The sequence below is a fragment of the Vespa velutina genome, chromosome 1 (genome assembly GCF_912470025.1).
Source record: "Vespa velutina chromosome 1, iVesVel2.1, whole genome shotgun sequence".
NCBI classification, from domain to species: Eukaryota; Metazoa; Arthropoda; class Insecta; order Hymenoptera; family Vespidae; genus Vespa; species Vespa velutina.
In genome coordinates, this window is record NC_062188.1 from 12,681,875 (window position 1) to 12,709,349 (window position 27,475).

A 27,475-nucleotide genomic window follows, 5' to 3' on the forward strand; every position below is an offset into this window, starting at 1 on the left:
GTTTATCTACTTATATCGCAAACAAATATATTTATATACGTAAAATCTTCAAATATTTATTGTTATATCAGTTACAATGTAATTGATATTTATCTCGTATAGATACGGAAAAAGAAAAAAGAAGAAAAAATATCTACGTATTGTTATATAATTTTCATTGTATAGAATAAATAACAATACAAAGTAATTGACGTTTATCTCGAATAAATAAAAAAAAAAGAAATAAGAAACAAAGAAAAGGAAAGGAAAAAAGAAGATAAAAAAAAAAAGGTTTTATATCGTTCTCGCAAGAATTGGATTTATCGTTAGACGAGGTATTTTCCTAATTTATCATTTAGCCTAAGATAATCTCCGGACTCGATTAGTGCGACTGATCGTTACTGTTATCGTAAACGAGTAAATGATAACGCGTTAACTCGGTGAAAGTAACAAGAGCGAGAGTCAAACATGTTAACGTTTAGTATTTAGATCTTTGTATGTGTATGAATACATATTTTTCTGTTTATAGAAGCTATCGATAAAAGTTTATTGCTTAACCGAAATAATACGATAGACTATCGTCAAGTCATTTTCATTTAATGTCTCCATTCTCTTTGTTATTTTAAACCATCGGCCTCTGTGAATAATATTAACGATAACCGGATTCGAAGTTGAGATATGTTTCCTCATATTGTATTAATGTAATCTTTTAACGTCTTATTTATCTTCTTTCTTTTCTATGTATCTCAATCCTGTTTATTTCTAATCCGAAATAATCTATTCTTTTTTTTTTTTATTCAAACTCCAGCCTATCCAGTGAAAATAGAAATGTATCAATTAATAAGATAAGAGAGATACGAAAGAAAGCTCGATTAAGTTGAGCTCGTGCAAAGACTTCGGATAATTCATGATTGGACCATTAGATTCAATTAGAAGTCTCCTCGCGTGTTTGTCACGTTCTTCCTCGTGACTATGTTCAAAGTGGCTTTCATATGAGAAAGAGGTGCTCGCTCGAGAGTAAACTACATGCGTATATATATATATATATATATATATATATATATATATATATATATACTATATATACATATATATATTTATATGTATGTACATATGTATATACGTATGTATATATATATATATATGTACTATGTACAATACTATGTATGATGCCACGTCATTTTAATGTCATTCGCGTTATGTTATATGACAATTGTAGGACATTCCTCAAGATTCATGATATTTTTATTATTTAATCGTTTCTTTATTTTTTCTTTTTTTTTCTTTTTTTTTTTATATATATGTACATACATATATATACGCGAGACGATATGACACGATGTCATGTCATTTTAATAACATTCATCTTATGTTATGCGAAAATTTTAGAACATTCCTTGAGATAGATAAATATTTTTATTATTTAAATATTTTTTTTTTTATTATTTTTTATATTTTGAATAGCGAGATAGGAAAGTGAGAAATTGGTGTGCAAAACAAAAAAAGAAAAAAGAAAGAAAAGTACTAAAGAAGATTCTTCATCTTTATCAAAGGAAATAAGTCGTAATTTACATGTAAAGGCTAATGGACATTGCGTGGAGTTGTCGTCGTCATCGTAGAGGGTAGGCGGAAGAAGGAAGAGAGCAATCGCTTCGTTCGAAAGGCATAGCCAGCCTGGATCGTCTTTAGGTACGATCGGAATAACAATTAGATACCTATATCCATCCCATTGCAGTGCGAGAAAACTTCGTCATGAATCTCGTCTATTATTCTTTGAACGTTCATCGGTTTAACCTTAGATACCCGTGACATGCGTTCGCCATTTTTCTTTTTTTCTTGTCTCATATACGTATATATATATATATATATATACACACACATACATACATATATATATATATGCTGTACAGAATGGACCAAAAGTTCTTAGATCGTTTTAAAAATCAATTACTCTTGTTCGAGACTATTCAAACTTTTTTTCAATTAGCTTTGTAGATTTATAATCTAAAAATGAAATCCAAAAATTTTCGAAAGAGAATAATTGATTTGTAAGAACTTCGATTAAGAACTTTTGACCCTCTCTTTATTATGAACATATGCATCCACATATGTACACATATGTTCTTTCTATATGATTTGCTTTTAAACTTTATAAATTTTATTGCCTTTTTATAATTCTTATATAAGAATAAATGAAGAAAGATGATCTTGAAAAAGATGATCGAATTAGAAAAAGAAAAATCCGCTTTTATTCTTGATTATACGAAACAATGATTTTTGAAAAATAAATAAATTAAATCTTTTAACGTGAGAATGAACAAACGGTTTTCTTAAGATTCGTGGTATGCACAAACACTAATACATAGATATTATACATATAGTACGTATGTCTATCTTTAAATTCTATATGTGCCTTGAGATACTTGTACTTGAGCGAATAAATCACGTTTGTTCTCGCGATAATGACGAGTCCAAGAAAGTCCCGAGTAACTTCTTATTTTTATTTTTATTCGACCTTGAGAATGTTCAATCTGATCGGAGGAAAGAGGACATCTTATATTTTTTTTCACATCACTTTGCTTACAATGTATTGTATATGTTTGTGTGCGCGCATATATATATATATATATATATATATATATATATATGCGTACATTAATTCTAAAGACAATAATGTAATTCTTGATTGAGATTACTCTAGCTTATTTTTTTTAATGAGAATAAGTCCGATTCAAATTTTTCTCAAGGTTTCTTTTTCTATCTTTCTGAATCATTTTACTCTGGATCATTGCTCTTAGAATTATATATGTCGAATAATGATCTTTTCAGATATCTATACTTACGTAAAAACTTGTAAATTATGTAGAAAATTCGTATTTTTTATTTTACGATATTTGCTCTTTTTATTTCATTATTAGAAATTAGATATGAATTAGAAATTGATAAATGTAAACGTTCGAATTCGTTCGTTCTTTCTTTTCCCTTTTAGTATATTTTTTTTTTTTTTTTATTTACTCGAAAGAAGTATCAAATGATAAAAAATGTACACATATGTATATACATTGTATACTCTTAGTATGATCATTGTAAGAAATCCTTGACCCATCGCGAGTACTTTATTGATAGCAATAACCATGATATATCCTTTACAAGTGACACGATCGTTAACAAGATTTGATATTGTGATATTAAGTTTTCATAAGTGTAATGAAAAGAAAATGTCTGTAAAAAGTTTCTTAATAAGACATAAAATCTCCGATATAAATGATAAGAAGACTAGATACAATTAATTTAATCGTCGATATTTCTAATAATAACTTTAATATCTTTTTCTCACCTTGGTAATTCCAAGATTAAAGATCAAATTCCGGAAGAATGATTGCATGAATTGAGAAAGGAACTAAGTTTATGGTTTAGTAACTAGATTAAGAATATTAAATTATTTCATTCCACTCGAGTGGTTTGCAAAAGTGATTTACGGAGAAGCTAAGGAGAAAGTTTCAAAGTGTCTCGATCGTCATTGTTTTTAACCGCAAGCAAGCCAATATATATGTATATATATGTATATATATATATATATATATATATATATATATATATATATATATTCTTTCCTACTATTGGATTACTCAATCGTGATCAATAGATTTTAATCATCTACAACATCATGTAACTTTGAAATCACATATTCATATGTCTATCTTTTTTCAATTTCATTTCGTTTTTTGCCACAAAATGAATAATTCATTTATACTCAATGATTATTACTTACTAAGTATAATTTATACTATATAAATAATATCAATATAAATATACTATATAAATATAAATTATGCTTATATAACACATAGAATAAATATACATATATTCATATAAATCAAATATTAATTTTCGATTATAAATCAAAAATTAATTTTAAGTATATTATACTTACGATTAGTACAGCACGATTATGCTAATATAAATTATATCATTAATTTCGCGTAATATAATTTTTTATTTACAAAAAAAAATGGAGAAAATGGAAAAGAAATTGAAAAAAAAATTGGATTATAAATTATTCATTTAATAATAATGATTATTGTTAATCATCGCTATTATATACATTTCGAAAATGTATCGTTGTATCGAGATATAAAAAAATTTCCTAAAAATGAAAGAAAGTTAATGTCTCACGTAAACTAATTATCTGGTAATTCACCGATAGACTTTGCTTTTTAGTACGCAAACATCCATGTTGGTGCGTTGTGACGCTCCCATTTAATTGACTTCCGACTGGAAAGTAATTTACTTACTTGGATAAACGATAAACATGTGTTGATAAATTTTTCACTAGCAAAGTTATTGAGAAAATAAATTGAATGATGAATTGAAGTAAAGAAAGATTAAAAAAAAAATAAAAGGAGAAAGTAAAGCGAGATAAGAAAAAAGAGAGAGAGAGAGAGAGAGAGAGAGAGAGAGAGAGAGAGAGAGAGACAGAGAGAGATTAAAAACAATAAAAAAGAAAAAGAAAAAAAACAAAAGACACTTATTATAAAATACTCGTAAGAACTTAAAGAAACATATGTAATGTAACTTATACCAATATACAGGATGTCCGAAAATTATTTCTACATTTCTGTCCGTTATAATAGACAATTAACAACTGTAAAAATTTCTGTGCGTTGTTTACAGAGCTTTGAAATTTAAAGTATTCATTTTTTTTCTTTTTTTTTTTTTTTATTACACCAAGTTTGCCTATACTAAACAGATGGATTGGCCATGAAAATGCATTTCATTGGCCAACATGATCTTCCGACATCACAATCTGTCCTAATTTCTTTAATTTGTGGATTCATCAAAGATCTTGCATACAATATGCGGATTAGAGAAATTCATGATTTAAAAATAAGAATTACAGCTGCTATTGAAAAAGTTTATGTAGAGTAGCTGTAACGTACATAGAAGAAGATCTGAAGTATCGACTGAATGTTTTTCTAATCGTTAATGCATATATCGAGTATTTTTAACATTGTTAACTTGATAAAAGAAAATTTTTTTGAAAATAGGAATTCTCAGAATTCTTGTTTTTAATATAATATTTCATATTACATCAGAAATATAATTCAATGATAAAATTGTACGGATAATTTTTGGACACCCTATAGTATTATTACGTAAAAGAGGAATTTACATTTTAATCGATTCCATTATTATTATAGTTCTCTTTGTAGAGAAGCATTGTAACGAACTCAACGAAATAGTGCCGTCGGACAACAAGTTTTTAAACGATTTCGTAAGATGATCGTCACAAAGTTTCGTAAGGAAGACATATTCCTCTGTCGTATGTATATAAATAAATATATAGGTATGTATATAGATAGAACGTAAGTACGTAATGCAATATAAAAACGAACTGAGAAAAATAAACCGATTAAATGTAATTAAATATAATTGGAATTATCGTTAATGTTGTATGGAATATTGTATATATGTATATATTTATGTTTATATTTAATGTTATATACAAAAAAACATTCTATATGTCAAGTTGTAGATGCATGAAAAATCGTACAATACATCATACAACATTATGCAACATTGACAACATATAATACAATTTTATATGTAACTTATATGCAAAGTTGCAAAGTAGTAAAATAATGAATATGTTATATGCTTAAAATAGTAAGTATATGTAATGTTCGATGTACAATTTTACGACACATATATAATTTTTTTTATACATATTCATATATATATATATATATATATATATATATATATATATATATACATATTTTTTTGTTCAAGTTTTATATACAATAATATACGAAAATAATATTACATATAATATTACATGTATACATACCTTTAATTTTTGTACGTACATACAATATTACCCACATACATCCGAATGGGATATCTAATTCTTCCAACATTTTTTTCTTCTTTATTTTTTTCTTCACCCGAATCGTAAGATTAGAGTCCTCTTCTTTTAACCATAACGTAAATGCACAATTCCTAGGATAAATCTAGGATTTTCCATGTAAGGTATGTAAGACTAGTACGAGCCGTTACGTACAAAGACGCGTCCGTGAATAAGAAAAATAATCGCGTCCTGAATTTCCACCTTTTCAGCGTGATTTCTTTATACAATACGATCGACTTAACGTCATCGACCCAACCTTCTTCCGAATGACGAAGCAAAGAGTAAAAAACTATGTCCTTATATCTTTGTTTTCTCTATTCTCCTTTTTTCTTTTTTGCGAATAAAATTCTCATGAGATTTATTAGAATTAAAAAGGAATCGTTAAATCCATTCGATATTTACTCTTTGTTTAGAAATCTATTTTTTTTTGTTCTATATCTAAAAGAAAAACTTATAACATATACTTAACAAACATTAATCTTTAAATATAAATCAATAATTAATTTTATAACAAAAAAAAAAAAAGAAAAAAAAACAGAAAACGAAACAAAACTAAAAAAATACACTCATACACGTAAATACCTATGTGGTTTCAGTCACATGATGTTACACATATTAACTTAAAAATTTCTAGTATAATTAGGTAAACATATATCATTGGTTGTTCTTACAAACAAAAAGATTATAGATAATATCAATGGTTATTGATATTTTTGAGTAAACTAAGGTGTAATTCCTTCGATAACTCGAAACAATAAAAATAGTGTTAGGAGAAAGGAATGTGATTTATAAGGAACAGAATGTCTTTTCTGAAGAGTAGATAACCGCTTTAAATCGTTCCCATTTCGTTTTTCCGACAATTGCCGTATTTATCCTGGCCATTTTGCTCTCGAAGATAGCGGCATGATACTGATAACCTTGATGGATTGCTCAGAATGTTGAAACGTTGAATAGTAATCGTCGATTTACGTTTTTATTACATGCGCTATAGCAAAACTAATTTTACGAATACGTTGATTACGTATCATAATTGTTAATTAATAAATAATTCGTAATAAGATAGAACATTTTTCTCTCCCTCTCTCTCTCTCTCTCTCTCTCTCTCTCTCTCTCTTTTTTTCTCTCTCTTCTTCATCGAATGTTTTAAAATAGAACAACAAAGTAATCCAGTCCACTAGACATCTTTCATGGTCATCTTTTTCAAGGTCACACCTTTCGTAACCTTTAATCGTATAATCTTATGTACACTTAAACGTTATACACGTAAATATTCATTACATATAAAATACTTTGTAGTACCGAAATTTTAATTATGAAATGCAACGTGTGTAAGATCAGAGTATTATTCTCTTGTCATCCTTAATTCACACTTAACGACCTCGAATTAATTTATATTGTCACGTATGACGCGCCATTGTCTTTTTCTTCTTTATTTTTCTGGTCATCGTAAAAGAAAAAAAAAGAAGAAAAAAAAAAAGAAAATTGTCAAATGCAGTTAAGGAAAATTTCTTAGAGAAATGACATTCACAAAGAAAAATTTTGTTACTTTATGTCACGTATATAAAAACTTTTGTTAAATAGTATTATATAAATAAATTAATTCCTGAGTGAAATAAATCAGCTAAATATAAAATAAATTATATAATGAGTACTATAAATTAAAGGAATCATATATTTATATTTATATTATTTTATTTGTTGTATTTTATTATATTTTATATTTAAGGAAAAAGAACGTACTCGACCGAAAGCTATATATATATAGACACAAAGATACATATAAAAGATGACCATGAATGTATGTGTATCATATTTATTCTATTTAATTATATGATTATTTGTAACATTTTATTTATATTATATTATATTTTAAAAGAAACGTACGATAAGAAAAAGCCATTTGAGATATAATATCGCATAATCTATGCAATTTGATAAAACTAGACAAGTATAAAGGCTAACTTAGATAATAGAACGAATAATATCACGAACAAAGACGAATACCTGTGACAGATAACGCAAATGCCCGTAAAACATATTAAAGTGAGATGATAAGAATAAAGCGCTAGATGCTGCGAGAGATCATTACAAGGTATAATAAGTCTCTGTGTTAGGGTATTAGTAAGCAAACAAAAAAGGAATCACGTGAAACGTAAAACATACAGAAAAGGATTAACAAGTATTATTGTGTGATATATGTGTACAAGTATAAACCGTAGAAGAATAGTGCAAAACATCTACGTAGAGAAACATAGAACGTAAAATTAGACGTGCGTATACTTGCGTCATTGTAAATATTGATGAAAAATAAATATGCCGGAAAATGTTTCGTGAATTAGATTAAAATTTTAACGGCGGAGGCGAAAAAAAGGAAAATAAAGAAAAGAAAGAAAAAAAAAGACACAATTACTAATGCGAGTCTAACAAAAATGACAACACGGCGCAAGGTTAGTGTATACTTCTTCGTCTAACACGCGATTTGTGTTAATTTTATAATACATATTCTACGTTATGAAATAATTCAGTAATGTAAGTTGTTCTTTTTCTTGTAATTTACTTATCGAAAATAGCATTGATCGTTTTTACCTCCAATTTAATATATCTATCATGGTAATGAGATTAAATGCGCGTGCTTGAGAAATATTTATATTTTCTTTTTTGTATGAGCATCCGTATATATTTGGATGTGTTTTCCGAAAGAAAAAAAATTTGTAGCGAACTATAATGTCGAAGAATGGTGACATCACCCTTACTATGCAATTTTGGATCCCGCATGAAAATTCGTAATACATATACATACATACATATATATATATATGTGCATATTATACTTGTATGTAATGTTACATATATATACATATATATACATACATATATATGTATATATATACATATATATACATATATATATATATATGTATACATAACATTACATACACGTATAATTGCGAAAGTCAAACATATATAACGTACATACTTTACCATGGACATGCTCGTCTACGTTCACTCGTTATTATTCGAATGAGTGGAATAGTATCGGGAGCGATTAGTCAACTACGTCAAACACATTTTTCAAAACTCTCTACAAGATTATATTCTTTACTTAAATTGCTTTGATGTACATACGTGTCAAAGGAAAAGAAATAAAAAGATGAAAAAATAACAAATAAATAAAAAAAGAAAAAAAAATAAATAAATAAATAACGTCATTAATATCAAGATAAGGATGCTTTGATATATCAAAATAATAATAAATCAATGAAAAATCATCGTAACTAATTATAATCAGGAAGAAGGTATCTATACAAGATGAGACATCTCTCCCGGAGATGCAATCGCAAACAACGATCAACATATCGGATTACGTAGAGATAGATGTGCGTAATATAAAAAATATTAAAAGATGAAACTTGAGAATCTCATATTCATATTGCTTCTTTTTTAATCGGTAATCGTAAAATTTCATAATAGAAGATAGAACAACTTTTATAACACTTAAGAAAAAGAGAGAAAGAGAGAGAGAGAAAGAGAGAGAAAGAGAGAGAGAAAGAGAGAGAAAGAGAGAGAAAGAGAAAGAGAGAGAAAGAGAGAGATAAAGATAGGAAAATGTCGAAAAATTTGACAGAAGATATAAATCATTTGAGAGATATACAAAGATACATAATTGGTCCTTCGAGCAATACGATAAGTACGTAGAATGGTGTGTATGACTCGTTATGTTCATTCGAGAACGTTAATTATTGAAAAACCAGTTTCTCGCCTCCGCGCGACGAGAGCGCCAATGGCAATTACGTAAATATATAGTTTCGTGTTTTAATTAAAATATAAGAACTCTTTAGGACCTAAAGGATATATATATGTATATGTATTTATGTATATATGTATAGTATATATACAGTAGATATATATATATATATCTTAAAAATTTAATCTTTTGTAAGACTTTTTAACTTTTACCCATTTATGAACTTTTGGCTCACCCTGTATATACATAAATAAATAAATAAATGTATATATATATATATATATATATATATGTATATTATTTATAGGATCTCTATCCTATATGTTTACGTTTAAAATTATGGATCTCTCAAGTTTAACTAATCAATCATTTCTTCATTTTTTCATGATGTTATGTGATATTTACATTTATTAGTTATCTCTCGCCAGATTCGAAAAGAGATCATGGTAGGGAGAGTGTAGGTCAAAAGTCGTAACCTTAACCGATTTAATACCAACCACTTTCAAGTTTATCAAATATTAAAAGTCGGATTCAAACGAGAGGACAAAAAATAACCTGTTAAGAGAAAACGATCGATTGAATTTGTCGATTTCTCTTTAGAAGATATTATAACTTTTATGTAATATACCATGTTGTTTCTTTATATTTCTCTTTTTATATCACTTCACGTAGGCTTACAGAAAGTTTTACTGTAATAAAATATTCGATTTATCTGTTACATTTTATTAAAATCTTTAATAGGGTGGACCAAAAGTTACTGAATGATTTTAAAAATCGATTATTCTTTTTCTAGATTTCTTAAGTTAATTTTTCTTTCAGATTGTAAAACTACAAGGCTAGGAACATTTTTATAATCTGTAGAAAAAAAATTTATCAAAAAAATCTCGATAAAGTGTAATTGGTTTTTTTTATTAAATCGTCTAGGAACTATAAGCTTGGTTTTTTTTTTTTTTTTTTTTTTTTTTTTTTTTTTTTTTTTTTTTTTTTTTTTTTTATGAAATACCAAATTCAAGCTATATATCATATTGTTGTTGTTTTTTTCTCTTTTCATCACATTTTTCTTTTTTCTTACGTTTCTAAAAGCTTTTATTGCAATAAGATGTATATGTATTCGATTTATTTATCACTTACACTTTATTAGAAGATATTCTCTTTCTTCTTTTTTTTTTTTTAATAAATAAAATATATAAAATTCAGTTTGTAGAAATGATCGAATGATTTGATCGAACGTTTTCTTGAGTTTTCGAAGAATAAGTAATAACGTAACGTTACGAAGTTCGCTGAAAACTAACGTCAACAACGATGATTAAAAAAAAGAACTTTTCCTCTTCGTCTTATCACCTTAGCTATATATTATTTTTGTTCTTTCTACTGAAATTGCAAATAAACGAGAGATCGTTTATTTGCATATAATGATACAAGCACGAAGTTGGCTAAAACCGGGTAGCATTTTAAAATCGCAAAGAAAAAGCAAAAAAATTAAATATAAAAAGACTACCTCTTTTTTGCCGATTTATATCTATTCGCATAAATATCACTAGCAATAATCGGAGACATATTCAGCGAACTACTCGTTGAGTCATAATAGCTTTGATATGTTCATGAAACTGAATATTTATGACGGAAAAATACGAGATGAAAAGAAAAATAATGTCGAACGATACGATAAACTAGTTTTTCCAATACTATAATTTTTTATTTCAATAGTACTTCGAGGTCATCTCTTTGGATAGGTCATTAAATGTCTTATCAACAGGTATATATAAAATAAGAACTCCGAAAAAGCTTATATCTAATTTCATAGAAAGAAAAAAAGAGAAAAATTTTTAAATACATAATTTAATCCTCGAGTACTCAATTTTGTTTCGTATCTATAAAAGAATAATATTATGTAAAAATTATATTATGTAATTTAATACAGAAGGAGAAGGGGGTCAAAAACTCCTAGATGAATTTAAAAATCAATTACTCTTTTTCAAGATTTTTTAAACTAATTTTGTCTTCAAATAGTGAAAATACAAATCTAGAAACTTGTTTATAATTTCGAAATTAGTTCAAAGAGTCCAGAAAAAGAATAATTTTGAAAATCACCTAACAATTTTTGATCCATCCTGTATTATTAACATAGTAGTAAAACAATAGTACTATATATACTAATACTAGTACAATATAATAGTATGTTTGATATACAGCATTAATATATACAGGGTGGTCCTAAATGTTCTCTACCATCTCATCATAAAAAGTTCTACCATTGATAGCCGAAATTTTTATTTTAAACGCATACTTTACCTGATATTTGTAAAAATGTATAAAATAATCATTATTTCGAAGATTTTAGGGTGCTATCTTCTTAAGAAAACAATTTTCGACTTATATTTACGAGAGACTATTTCAAGATTAAATTTCCTATAAAGTCTTGAATTTTGGCCGAAATGTTTTGGAACATTGTATATATGTATACAGGGTAGAAAGATATATGATAGAAAGAGTCATTGTAAGTATGTCGAAGATAAAAACCGTCTCTCTATCCCAAAGTTTTTGTAACAGATAAATGAGGTACGATAATTCAAATTATGATTTATGCAGTTTTCACTGCTTCTCTATTCTTAATACAATTAAAGCTATCGTGCATTACTTGAAATAAGTAAATATTTTATCTAATATTATCTAAGAAAAATAATAAATTTTGCGGAGAGAAGAAATAACTTTATAAAACAGCAACACCGTAACGATAATCGGAAATGACTTAGTCATACTGTAAATATTTTTCCTAAAATTGAAAATAATCATCCTTCCTATCATTAACATAATGTATTTAACATATTTAACATTTACTTTGTTCAATTTGACGTTTATTATTTTTCCTAATAATTTCGTTAATTGATTAAATACCATTTATTGATTAAATACCAAATATGTATATCTTAGATTAGGTCCTTATGAAATACTCTATTCTTTCCTTGGATCTAAATTCGTTTCTTTATGTTTTGTATAATTACAGTACCTACCAATAGAGTATCTACTAATACTAATAATATGTGTGTATATTTATTACATTTGTATTATTACAATGTACTATTACAATGTACTATACTCTATAAGTAATTATTATATACCATATATATATATATATAAACATAAGATAAAAATTTTGGATATGAAAAAACAATAAAGTTTGTGACGATAAAATGTAATCAAACATATTAAATAAAGATATATATAATATATAAGCATGTAATTTCAAACTTATATTGCATTATAATGAATTAAATAAATCTGATAGAGATATTTTGTCGTAAATAAAAAGATAACGAAATGATTAATAATCTAATCTCAATTTCAAATACCTCAAATATAATTTTCAAATACCTTCAAATACTATCAAAACAAAGGCAAAGTATTAATTGGGAAAGTGTTGAGATGGTCGATTGGTCGAATCATGCGTATCACGTATAAGGTAGTTATTTGGCACAGTGTGCGTACCTACATATTAGTATCCGAGTGAGCTCATTAAGTACGTCCGTACTCATTTGGCAGCATTTCAAGGCACCGTTTTTTAATCGTTGAGAATCACCTGTTAGGATAATTAAAAGGAACTCATTTCGTTATTTGCACTATTCTATCTTCTTTTATTTCTTTTTTTTTAGGTTTCTGTTTTCCTTTGTTTAATTATAATTAAGAAAATAAAAAAATAAATAAAAAAAAGAAGAAAAGAATCATCAAACGCGTAAGTAGTCAATTGTATCACAATAATAAAATAAAACGAATAAATAATATAATGATTCCTATTTTATCGCATCGAGATAATGATTATTAGTTATTAATATTAAAAAAAAAATATATATATATATATATAGAAAAAAACAATAGAAAGTAACTAACGTATAATAGCATATAAGTGATCGTAAAACACAAAGAGTTTTATTGCAAAGTTTTATTGGAAAGAGAAATAATCACTATAATTATAATGATTATATATGAAAAAGAATAAAAATAAAATAAATTGAAAATTCAAATAAGAAAAAGTAAAATGTACAGCTCAAAAGTCATATAAATTAATATCATTATCAATCGGTCATTGATAAAATATAAGTAAGAAGAAATGATATTATCATTAGAAAATTATTTGAATTTTACCAGTAGTGATAGTAAAATAGAACAATGTTCCGAGGTTGATCCCCGACGGATATGAAAAAGCACGCATTACTCTCATATCACTTTGCTTCGCGAGCTCATCCTAGCGTTACGAGTTAGGTAACTCTATGGTCGCAGTACTACATAAACTGTATAAAATCGAAACTCGTTAGATTTGTCTAACTTTACTACCCGACTATATATGTCTATTAAATAGTATATCATGTACATACTTGATGCTACTAAATTATATCTGAATTGCGCCTTTATTCTACTTATTCCTTATTTTTTTTTCTTTTTTTTTTCTTCTTTTTTCTTTACAAAAATTTTGTACGAATCTATTCTATTCCTTTTTTTTTCGTAACAAAAAATATGAAACGTGCTTCATAAAGAAGAAATTATTTTATTTATAATACTTTTTATGAACGATCATTTGTTATCTCGAAAAGTCATTGAAATTGATTAAAATCAAAAGGATAACGTTAACAATCGTTCCTGTAATTCATTAAATATTAAATATCAATAATATCGCTATAATATTTAATGGTATGGGGAAACGTTTAACATTTATTGAAAAGGATGAAAAAGAAGGAAGAAAACGAATTTATTGCAAATTATGAATAAGTTTATGTATATATATATATATATATATATATATATATATATTATGTATTATATAGTATTATATATACACACACATACACACACACACGCACACGCACACGCACACACACATATATATATGTTCAGTGGTTCAAGATGCAAAAAACGAAGAGTATGGATCTCAAATACGATGGATTTTGCCTGATCATCATGCATCATCATTGACCAATGTTCGAGAACTTTAAAGTACGTAGTAAGAATCTGTCTTTGTAAAAACATCAATTATATCGATAATAATCCGTCTCTACGGCGTCACGAGATTCCGATTATACGTAATTCACGCGAAACGGATTTTCTTGCAACACGTAATTGGAATTGTAACTATGAAAGGAAAAGAAATCCTAAATATAGAGATACAAATATTTATCTTGGGAACTAACGCGTAATTTCTTTTTGTTTTTTTTTTTTTACGTTTCCAAGTTGAAGAATGTTGTGCAAAAAATCAGATTAACTTTTTTCTTGTCATTTATCGTTCGAAAAATGTGACAGGTATAAGCGAAAAAAATTTATCTACAAAAAACTTTTGTTTTTATATAACAATTATAGTAAATAAAACGAGTAAATTTTACATAATTTATAAAACGAAAATTTCCCTAAATTATCCATATAATTCATTAGCTAAGATTAAATTCTAAACGAGAATATTGATGAGAAGAAACGCCGACATATAATGAATAAAAAAAATTCCTCATAAAGTGTAAATGTTGACCGTTCTGATCGCCATAGACTTAAAGTTACAAAAATAAAAGACGTCAGTACATAGAGAGATATCATTTGCAGGACTCGTTGACGCGAAGAAGCAAAAATATGAGTTTGTTAGTGCGAATGGAAACACAAAGACGAACGTGGTCCAAAGTCATCTCATTTATTTAATCCGTTCGTAACCGAACACACGTCATCACAGGTGTGAATCATTTAAGCGACTTACCCAACATCATATGTTCATTTGTTCACTTGCATTAATAATATTTGTTATGATATATACATTATAACAAAAGATGTCGAATATATAATGAAAATAGAAAGATGAAAAATAAATAATAATAAAAAAAAGAAATATGAAGGAAAATAAAGTAAATTAAAATAAATAAATTAAGAAAAAAAAACAATAATAATAATAAATCAAAATACGTGTGTGTGCACATGTGTCCGTGTACGACATAAACAATATTTTTTATGATATTATATATAACCAAAAGATGTAAAATAAAATAAAAATTAGGAAAGATGAAAAATAAACAGAAACAAAAAAAAATAGAAAAAGAGAGAAATATCAACAATTAGAGTAAACTTAAATTAAGAAAAAATACTAATCAAAATAATGAATCAAAATTATATATTTTTCCGTCGTCGTTCGAAAAAGATAAGGAGGAAAATTACGATCGTTTCAACGAAACTCATTATGCGTCTCTATAATGTGTAACAAGTAAGATTGCTGTTCTGTTATTGTATAACGATTCACTACTACTAATTTACTAAGAGGATGCGCAACAAATAAGCAAAGAGGAGTGTAGTAGGAGTGAGAAATCGTTCTTCGGTTTTAATGAGCACGGTGATAAGGTGTGATTCACGGTCTCTCTGATGATATAATATGAAAAAAAAAGACAAAAAAAAAAGAATACAAGACGCTAAGAGACATATAATATGTCGCGTAATTAATCGGATCATCGTGCTGGATTTTTAATATCTTCCATCTCTTTTTCTATTCTTGTTTTATGCACAAATTATGTTGTATCGAACACATATTTTTTGTTAATAAATAAATATGTTATTGATTAAAATTTACATCCGTTTAATTTTCTTTTTTCTATAAATTTCTTTCTATGAATAATTCAACGATCAAATTTTATAAATGATCCAATTATTGTATTTGTAAATTACTTAAAAATTAATTTGTAGTAACATTTTTGTAAATAAGTAATATATCACTATAATAATATATACATAATATATACATACCAGCTTAATTTCTAAGCTTTAAAAAAAAAATATATATATATATATACAAAATATTAAATATGTGATTAAATAAAAATGTTCGCGCGCTTTCGACGCAAATACGTAGAAATCTTTCTCGTAATATTCTATAGACATGTATACCTAATCGACATAATATATTTGTTATATTTTCATCACTATCTATTCTATTCTCTTATCCCATTTTTTATAATGATCTGATCAAACAAGTGTAAACGAATCCTAACCAACGATAGTTCGACAAACAATGGAGACTAAACGACTGTCCAAAGAACGATGTTTACCATACTTAAATCATCGACACGTGTTTCAACACCGTTAAGACGTAGAATAAGCCGATCATGAAAAATTCATCATTGTTACCTCTGTCTGTCTATCGTGATCCTGAAAGAGGTACAGTTATCTTAATACCGTCGATGCGAATTCAAGCGTGGCCTCTTTCCAGAGAAAAAACAAAAAGAAAAAAAAAAGAAAGAAAAATATAATAAAAATAAGTGGAAAAAAGCGTACAACATTGCTTAGCGAGGTTTGATCATACCGGAAGAGAGTTATTCATGTATTTTACTATAATAATAATAATAATAATAATAATAATAATAATAATAATAATAATAATAATAATAATAATAATAATCATAATAATAATAATAATATCTCTTTAAGTTTAACCGTACGATCGAAAGGTGAAAAAAGGTGAGAATAAAAGAGAGTGGGCGACGGGCTTGAGAAAAATATTTTCCATCCCCGCCATGTTAACACTATTCATCGATCGAGGTAGAAAAAGGTAGGAAAAGGCGAAATGCGAAATGCAAAAGGTCACATCCTTCTTATGGCTTTGCTTATGAAAGAAGAGTTCATTTTAAAATTCATTAATCGGCGCTTTATTTTCTTTTTTTTATATATAGGAATGTTATTATCTTTTTAATGACAAAAAGTTATTCAAGGTTATGGTTATTATCAAAAAGATCGATTATTCTATTGTTACGAAAAAAAAAAAAAAACAATATACTATTTATCTTACGTTTTTCTTTTAAATCGTATAAATTCTTATCTCATGAATTCCTTTTTTTCGCCGAGAACAATAATTTCGAAGTTAATGGCAGCGATAATTTAACGTATCATATTCGACAATGAATTAATATTTGCAGAGCTCGCTTGTATAAATATTCATAAATTTTCTATAACGTAAAGATGAACGTTGTGAAACGTAAATATCTGATATAGATACATTTGTATACACATACAGATATAAATCTATCTAGCTTTTATATGTCAGTGTGTACGTACGTATGAGTGTATAGGTATATATATATATATATATATATATATATATATATATATATTATATATATATAACATGAATATGTTAAGATTTCAACTGATACTAAAAATAATACCGATATTTAAATTATAATCGTCATTCGAATATTTTTACATTCATATCTAAAAAAAAAAGTAATTTTACTCATTAATTGCCAACGACATCGACATCGACATTGAGTATAACACACGTGTATATTATATATATAATGTCAATGACTATAAAAAAAAATCACGATTTAATCATTTTTGAAAGATAGAAATAAAGTAAACAAGTATATATATATATATATATATATATATATATATATATATATAAGTTAAAATATATATGTGTTTATTAAATAAAGAGTTCTATATCATTCAACGTATCAGCACCAAATTTGGTATTAAATATCGACGTCCTACAAAAAATATTATGTGAACTCTTATACCCAATAACTCAAAATTCACTCTCTCTTAGCAATAGTCCGAGTAATTTTTTTGTATAGTAGCTCAATAATTTTCAATGATTTTAAAGGGGAATATTCGTAAAGAAAATTCACTCTTTACATATTTCCCTTTAATAGTAAAATAAAAAATTAATAACTATGATTTTTTAAAGAAATAAAAAATATCTGAACGATTTTTAATTTATTGTGAAAATATTTGTTCAAAAAAAAAAAAAAAAAGTAAATTTATTATTAAAAAGTAACATCAAGTAAAATAAAGTAAAATAATTAAAAACTAAAAGTAAACTAACTAGTTTAAGAAAAAAAGAAAATGGGAAATGAACGTGTAAAGTGAAATTTTAACAAGTGAGAATTCGAAGAAAAATATGAATATTTAAAAAAATTATTTCATGAAGATTTAAAAAGCAATTTTATTACTTAGTGAAATAAAAGGAATGAACGAAAAGAAAAAGAAAAAAAGATCACAGCTGTTTTTACTTTATCGCCTTAGAGGTCTGAGAGACATTGCAGGGGATTCATGCGAAATTAAAAAGAGAATAATTTAATGAATGTAATCAGTGATAACAGTTAATTATAAAAAATTGTTTTTAATAAATATTCAAGAAAAAGAACAATTTGATTAACTTAAAATCAATCTTCTCAAAACCCCGAGCAACGCCAACTATTTATGCATAAAACACGCGGTTAGTTTTATACATAAAAATGAATTTTAAGAACGAAATTAAAAAGAATTTATATTAGAGAAGACATAATATATTCATAAAAATGTCTCGTGCTTTAAATGCGCGCAACGTGTTTCAAATGCTGCGCGCTCGAACGAATCTTAAAAAGTACCCGCGGAATTCTCGTCTAACTCTGAGAACGTTCATATTAGAGGAAATACGACGAAGAAGCCAATCGGTTGTTCAAACTCGTTCGAAGCTAGAGTCTCGTTAAGAAAAAGAAATAGGACGGAGACAGAAAGACAGAAAGAGAGAGAGAGAGAGAGAGAGAAAGAGAGAAAAAAAGAAATATAGAGAGAGACAGAGAGAGAGAGAGAGAGAGAGATGCAGAAAGAGAGAGGGAACGCGAAGCGAAAGAGGGCTAGAAGGAGTAAGAGAGACAGAAAGATAGAGAAAGAGTAGGGAGAAGTTAGAGGCTGAGAGCAAGTTTTACCTACTAGCCGAGTAGTAAACACACTCACCGATCCCTTCGACGACGTAACGATCCTTGGGGTTCATTTCCGCGATTTCCGTCACGCTTACGACGATCCTAACGCTCATCGTTCTTCTTTTTCTTCTTTTTCTTCTTCTTCTTCTTCTTTTTTTCCCTCTCCCTCTCCTTCTTCTTCGTCGTTGACGAAACGACTGAACAGGACCGAATGGAACCGACCGGTTCGGTCCACGGTTATTCAGTCTTGCAAGCCGCTAACCTCCACACACCTCCTCTTCTTCTTCTTCTTCCTCTTCTTCTTCTTCTTCTTCTTCTTCCTCTTCTTCTTCTTCTTCTTCTTCCTCTTCTTCTTCCTCTTCTTTTTCTCCTTTAAAAAATTAACACCCGGCCAAACTCTATATTGGAAAAAAGCGTTCGTTTGATAATAAATAAATCATCCACTATTCCTTCGTACTTTGAGAATAGTCCCTCAAAGGCTAATGTTGTAAGATATTTTATTCTATAAGGATTGTTTCAATTTTTTTTTTATCCTTCCTCACGATCCTCCGCGAAGCTGAGGCGCCTCGCAGATAAACTTCTACGTCGCGAACGTTTTCTCGTCGACGAATTCGCGTTACGCGGGAGAGGCAAAGGCATGGTCGATTTTTTGAAAAATGTTCGATCAAACTGCGCGATCGATCGTTTACGATGAGAATATTTTTTCGCTTTTCTTTCTACCAAACATACGGTATCCTTTCATTGCTGAGCCGAAAGAAAAGAGGGAGAAGTATATATGTGTGTGTGTGTGCGTGCGTGTGTTTATGTGTGTGTGTGTATGTGAGACAGGGAAAGAGGTTTATTTCGTTTCAAGAACACTTCTCTCAGTCACCTTCGGCACGGTATCGCGGTAAACTTGCTTTTTTGTACCGCCTTCCGTACCCAAGTCGAGGTCCTTCGATATTCTCGCGCTCGTAAGCGCGCGCACCTCCTTCCTCTTCTTCTTTTTCTTCTTCTTCTTCACAATTTTACACTTAACAAATATCTTCGTTCAATCGTTACGTTCACTAGAAATGGAAAATATCGTTTTTTTTCTCATTATGAAAAATAAAAGAGACCCTTCGAAATACCGTTAAGGATCGAAAACCGTCATGTCCCTTAATTCTCGATTCTTTCCGGTTTTTATAATATGCGATGCGAGTTAACTATATATGTATGTATGTATGTATGTATGTATGTATGTATGTATGTATGTATATATATATATATATATATATATATACATATAAATATGTATGTATATATATGTATGTATGTTTAAACACGTTAGTAAAGTTAAAAATTAAAAGAAGAGCGCAGCACTCGCGCGCGCAAAACTTACGTGTGTCGACTAAGACGTGCGACAGGTGTATGTCAGCGGTTACGATCTACAGAAAAGAGAGAGACGTCTAGGAGCCGCCGGGAAGGGAAAGAGAGTGTGTATACAGTGGAAAAGAGTGGGGGAAAACGAAGGTAGTTCCGAGCACACCTGCGACTCGCGTGTGGCCCAGTGTGCGGGCCTTCGACCGGCTCTTTGCGTTCGGATTCTATGTTCTCCTTCCTTCTTCCCTTCCCCCTTCACCTTCGCCATCTCGCGACAAACGGAACAAGGAACAAACGTCACTCGACGTACACTTCCGATTGCAACGCGGCTAATTATGTTCGTCAGTTATTATTTGATTTTCTTTTCTTTTTTTACATTTTTCTTTTTGTACTTTTAGTTTGTTCATACTTGGAAACGGATAAATGTCTTGTTAATTTTGATATCAAAAATCTAAATGATAATTTTGTTGTTAATAAACTAATCCTGTAATTTTTGACAATACGAAATAAACTTTATAAATAGTCCAATCGTTCCCTTATTATTTCTCTCTATTTATAAATATCGAGCAGTATGTGAATGATTTATGTTCTCTATTTTATTCTATTCTTCGACTGTATATTGTGTTTACTGTACTCCTCAACTTATATTAAGTTATATATAATGGATTTGTAATTATAAAAACCATATACATTTATTATAATTCTCTTTATGCAATTTCAGTTGCTATTTATAAGGATTTTTTTAAATGATAAAATTTAATTTAACTCCAAAATAAAAAATTAAAAAATTATTTATACAGGATTGGATTTAATATTAGAATCGGTCAATGTTATAGCCTTAAATATTACTTCTTTTTCTCGCATATATATATATATATTTATATTCATACACATTTAGCATTGTGTATCCTCAAAATAAGATAAATTTACATTTCAATTATTGTTTATACTCAATTACTATTACCATTTATAAATTATCTTTACTTAATAAACAATTTTTTATATAAAGTAATCTAGTTATTGTTATATAAAGTAATCTATTATCTTTAGGTAATATTAGATTATACACATTTAATGTATGTACATAAGATGAAGTGTTTAAATGGGAACACCTGAATGCTTAGTTGCGTTTAAATGGGAACACCTGAATGCTCAGAATTACTTTTTTCTAAAAATTTCGTTTATTTATAAACAATACAAAACATTCAGATGTATTCCCCTTTTAATATTCCATCTAATACATTTGGAAATGTATAAACATAGATATATTATTATTTACATTCTTCACATTTCAATTAAATCTTTTTGTTTCTAAGGAAAGCAACATTTATTATAATATTTAGCGTATTTTATTTTTGAATACCTACTTGCTTATGTATTCACAATTAATTATCCTTTTTCATACGATTCGACGTCATTCTGTATATAATAGAGTCACGACCTGGGTCCATGTCCGCGATTGCAACTATCAAACAAATATATATGTATGTGTATGTATATATATATATATATATATATATATATATATATATATATAATATATATAAATTTAGTATATATATATACATATATAAGTATTATCTATTTTAATATATAATTATTATTATTTATATGTTATACATACTGCAAATAGCAAGAAGAGAGAATACGAAGACTACTCCAAACCATAAAAAGATATTAAATATAACTGGATAATTGTAAGTATAATATTTAGCATGGTTCCATTCATCCTGAAACAAATAAAAATCAATGTTTTATACTTTTTCTTTAGATTGTGTAAAATACATTATAAATAAATCAATAAATATGAATACATACATACATACATATATATATATGTATATATATAATATATATATATAATATATATATATATATATATATATATATATATATATATATATATATATATATATATAATATACATATATATACATATATTCTATATCTATGAAGACTATCATTTATAGAGCATACATGTATCAAAGCATATTATTCTTAAAATAAAATATAGCTATATTTATATTAAAAACAATTTTTTTATACAAAGAATAAAATAAAACAATAATCTAATAATTTTATTCTCTATTATTCTCATCTTTGTTTAATAACTATTCGTAGTAATAATATTTTATCAAATTCGTTCGTTGATTATTACAACATTGTCCCTATAAAATCATGCATTCAAGCAAATAATGTACAATCTTGCAAACTTCATGCATAAATCACATAATAAAATAGCAAAGCTTATGTAAAACTATTGTAATAAATTTAATAGAATTTTTACATATAAGGAATTGGCTAATCATATTTTATATATAAATGGATGGGTCTACTTAACTATTTTTTGCAACATGTACAAATAATTAATAAATAAAAAATAAAGGTATATATAACAATATTTTTATATTAAAAAGATTAAATATAAGTTGTATTCCTTAATTTGAACAAATGAAAATGTTTATATATGTCTTATGTCACTTTTTTAACTGAAATACTAATTTTTTAAAGTTTGCAGACACAAAATCGTAGAATGCATGTGTATGTGATACCTGTCTTACATTATTTGTGTTAATATTTATTTGATTTTCCGTATTAGTTAATTCTTGATCAGACTTTTCAGTATTTCCACTATTAGTATTGACATCATTATATTCAGTGGTGCTGCTGATATTAGTATTAATTTTGCTAGCACTATGAATACTAATATTTATGTTTTCTTCTTCGTTTATATTTCTACTTTTGTCCTCTTGATCAGCTGGCTATAATACATGTTTTTTGCTAATGTAAAATTCATGTAATTCAATCTAATGTTAGGAAAATCACAGTAGCTGTATATAGGTAATTGTTAATTTCAATGCAATTTGTGCTATAAAAAATAACCATTCATTAATAAAAATAACCATTCAAATTCAATTCAAAAGTGTGTTACTGCAGTTAATCAAATTATGAGTGTCTATTGTTATTGACGTTTCTTTGCTGTGTATAAATATTGTTCGGTACTGATATAAACTTGTAATGACAACTACTGTGAATATATACAGGATAGACAGACTAACTTTATGATCTTGATTATATTTATTTTATAACACTTTTCTACTTATAAACTTTAACTTTTATTCGTAACATTTTTTAGTAATAATAAAATTAGTAAAAGTAATCAAGATCAGAAAATTAGATAGTTTATTCTATATAATATTATAAAGATTACCAAGCAATGCATAATGGATTTATAATAGAAGCACAAAGTTGAGTTTAATTAACTAAATTAATTGTAAAAATTTAATGCAAATAAAATATACGAAGCATTTGTTAAATCTCTATTTTAGGGTCTATTCGATTACTTTCCAATATAAAAAATTGTATAAAAAATTAGTATTCATAAAAGAAAAATGTGTATAACAAAATTTTTATACTAAAAAGGCTAAATATAATAGTATTTTTTTAATTTGAGCAAGTGTAAACGTTTATGTCTTATGTCACCTTCTTTAAACTTAAATGCTAATTTTTTAAAGTTTGCAGGCACAAAATCATAGAATGCATGTGTATGTGATACCTGTCCTACACTTTTTGTGTTAGTATTTATTTTATTTTCCATTTTAGCTAAGTCTTGTTCAGACTTTTCAGTACTTCCACTATCAGCATTGGTGTCGCTATATTCAGTGGTACTGCTGACATCACTGTTGATTTCGCTAGTACTATGAATATTAATCTCTATGTTTTCTTCATCACTTATATTTCTGTTTTCTTCTTCTTGGTCAGCTTGCTATAATACATGTTGTTATTAAGCAAAACTAAACATAGAGTAATAATTTAATCCAATTAGAAGAATCACAGTAGTTGTATATATTTAATTGTTAATTTCGGATGTGCTATTCATTATATGTAATAAACACAGGAATTTGTTACTCCAATTGATTAGATTAAAAATACCTGTCATTATTGATCTTTGTTTACTCATGTAGAAATATTATTTTATTGTAACGTTAATTTTCAATGACAACTACTGTGAATATACAGGATAGATTGATTAATTTCATATCTTTGATTATATCTATTGTATATACAGTAATTGTACTCATGCTAATTATTATTCATTAACAATAACTGTATATACAACAAAAATAATCAAGATCGTGAAATTAGATACTCATCCTGTATAATACTACATAAATTGCTCTTCAGAATTATTCATTGTACTCTTTTTTGTATATAAAAAATCTTGAAATAACAATTAAGTCATATATTGATAATTACAATATATATATACATATATATACATATATATATATATATATATATATATATATGTATGTATATATGTATATATATATACAATATAACAGAAATTTCAATGAATTATTTTCAAAGAAATAGTATAAAAAAAATAAGAATTCTATTATCAGAAAAATATTAGCACAGAAGAACAAATTTATTAATTATGTAAATTCTACCAAAGTTATTCTATGTTTTCTAATTTGTCAATTTTTTGATAGCACAATTTTTATTGTGGTTGTCATATTATTTTCAATTTGCATAAATTATAAAACAAAGTAATTTGTCATAATTTTGTCGATCTTTATGTAAAATTATCGCAAAAAAACAAATACCTTTGTAAGCAATGTATAAATTGTTTATCATCTTTTATTTGCAGTTGAAGGTGAAAAAGAGTAAGTGGTATGGTTAAGTCACACATGCACGTACACATACATACGCATGTATGTTGTATTTGTGTATAATGTTCAATCATTTGATAACGTCTGGTATCTTTCATTAATCATAATGTTGTGAAGATTATATTGCATAATTCAATCACATGTTAAATAAAATCATGCATAAGACTATATCTAATTAGATCTTCCCATTTTTGATAAAATATTTCATGCAACAATTTAATGATACCTTTTTAATAATGTTATTACTATTAAATTCTGTATTACTGGATTCCACCATGGATACTACGTTTTTATGCCTATCATCCTATAAAAGACATATTCGTTAATCAAATATAATGGAAATAATTTGTTAACCCTTATAGTTCATTCCTTTTAACTCTTATCCAAATTGCTTGAATGCAATTAAACATAGCCGGATTTAAACGTAGCTTGTCCTAATTTTATTTCATTATGTTCCTTACATATGTATACACAGTAATAATGGCTATTCTAAACATTTGTTATAAATATCTTATTTTTAAACATTTTGTATGTATCTCTCATACATAATCATAGATGACGCACTATAATAGCTTGTAGATTATATTTTATAAGAGAAAAGACTAACCTGTGCTTCTCTACGTTGCCTATCAGAAGAAATGGAACGAGTATGACGTACTAGGCTTGCATCATTTGTAAACGCTGTGATTACAACCTACGTTGGAAAGAAAATTTTAAATTAAATTGTATTAAGAAAAAAGTAGAAATTTGATATCATAATCAAAATTATTCTACAAACTTTGTCATCATAAGCCTTCGTAAATGCCTCACTAATACCATTAAAAGCATTATTCAAGAGAAGAAGAGCTTCCTTAGCAGCTGTTGAGTTTTTCCCATGTAAATCAAGTACAGGACGTAATCCTGAGACTACCAACCAGTAAACATCTGGTTTGTCATCTGCTTTAATTGCTGTAGGTACTTTCTTTGCAATTGCATGAAGTAATTGTATCTCTTCAAGAAATTTTTGGTCTTCTTCATTTGTTAAACGCAGTGCTTTTAAAGATGACTCATCTATCGGGACTGGTTTCAACTCACCAAGTGCAGATTGTCCAAGCTATATCATTGTAAATATTTAGAAAAAATATTTAATCTAATTAATCTATTAATGAATTAAAATAATCTAATTAAAATATTTAATGTAAGCTTAATTAATTAAGTAAATTAATCCATTAAATAATTAAGTAATTGTTAATATATCTTAAATATTACTTCGATTTTAATTAATAACTTACAGCATCAAGACCATCTCCTAGATAAATTCTGACTAATGTGTTATCATTATCTCTTTCTGCAAGTCGCCCACTAATTGCTTGCCACGTTGTTTCTTCAATTTCATCGTCATTTAATTGAAACTTTTTTCCATTTGGCACATCTAATTTATCAACTCCTTCTACCGCAATACTAACGATAGCTTCTGGTAATGAAAATGGATCTCTGATAGAAATACCTTCCCAAGTTCCTTTCTACAATAATAACCATTAAAATATATAAAATAAAATAACATTTGTAACAATGATTAAACTATAAAAATGTACTTGTTTAATGGTGAAACCCAAGGAAGCTGTAAAAATTTCTTTCAGTAAGCTTTGTAAGATCTTTTCATTTCCATGAAAAGATACACTATCTGGACTATGAAGTACAACAAATTCACCATTGGCATAAACTGCAATTCAAAATAAAATAAATAATTATTATTTTACACATTTATATATACTCTAAATAGCAGAGGTATTGACTTTTAAGTATTAATATCAAAACATATTAATATTCACTCGTTATACTTACCTCCAGCCAAAGTGAATACAAAACAGATAAATAAATTCAACATCTTTTCTTTTAATATTTTCATTTAAATAAAACGATGTAAAAGACACTCCCCCGATATTGCGATCGATCCTTACTATATGATCATATGACACATATTAGAAAGCGTAGAAAGCGACTTCTATATTATCATTAAATATCTAATATACAAAAAGACGATACACGATGGGCCCTATATTACCAATAAATGATAAAACTAGATTTAAGATTTATATTTAAAGTGTATAAAAACAAAATGTTACATGTAAAGTATATACAAACG

General features: G+C 27.0%; 2 protein-coding genes across 8 annotated transcripts in view; both read right to left on the minus strand.

Moving 5' to 3' along the window:
• The window catches only part of LOC124949545, a 67,350-nt gene extending 46,780 nt beyond the window's left edge, over positions 1-20,570 (minus strand). The window contains exon 1 of one of the 2 annotated variants that reach the window (XM_047494802.1): positions 19,368-20,570. In XM_047494802.1, the coding sequence (XP_047350758.1) occupies positions 19,368-19,446 (79 nt within the window). In that variant the 5' untranslated portion in view covers positions 19,447-20,570. The remainder of the gene's footprint in view (positions 1-19,367) is intronic. The other variant, XM_047494793.1, reaches the window with a different exon arrangement.
• Positions 20,571-22,026: 1,456 nt separating this feature from the next.
• Positions 22,027-27,334, minus strand: LOC124949471 (ATPase H(+)-transporting accessory protein 2). 6 transcript variants are annotated; one of them, XM_047494559.1, is made up of 10 exons: positions 27,175-27,334; positions 26,925-27,052; positions 26,622-26,852; positions 26,129-26,443; positions 25,958-26,044; positions 25,577-25,654; positions 24,231-24,440; positions 23,236-23,436; positions 22,299-22,404; positions 22,027-22,139 (listed from the first exon to the last, which is right to left on the minus strand). In XM_047494559.1, exons 1-10 carry the CDS (start codon positions 27,236-27,238, stop codon positions 22,060-22,062), a joined length of 1,500 nt encoding a protein of 499 aa, XP_047350515.1. In that variant the 5' UTR covers positions 27,239-27,334; the 3' UTR covers positions 22,027-22,059. The 6 variants fall into 6 exon arrangements, with proteins under 6 accessions (XP_047350515.1, XP_047350506.1, XP_047350524.1 ...); XM_047494550.1 differs by having other exon boundaries at positions 23,227-23,436; XM_047494568.1 differs by lacking the exon at positions 25,577-25,654 and having other exon boundaries at positions 23,227-23,436.
• Positions 27,335-27,475: the final 141 nt, after the last annotated feature.

Coding starts and splice junctions, on each gene's coding strand:
- LOC124949471 (XM_047494550.1), bottom strand. CDS start 27,238: ATGAAAATATTAAAAGAAAAGATGTTGAATTTATTTATCTGTTTTGTA. Junction 27,053..27,174: donor TGTATTCACTTTGGCTGGAG/GTAAGTATAACG, acceptor TTTGAATTGCAG/TTTATGCCAATGGTGAATTT. Junction 25,655..25,957: donor GGCAACGTAGAGAAGCACAG/GTTAGTCTTTTC, acceptor TGTCTTTTATAG/GATGATAGGCATAAAAACGT.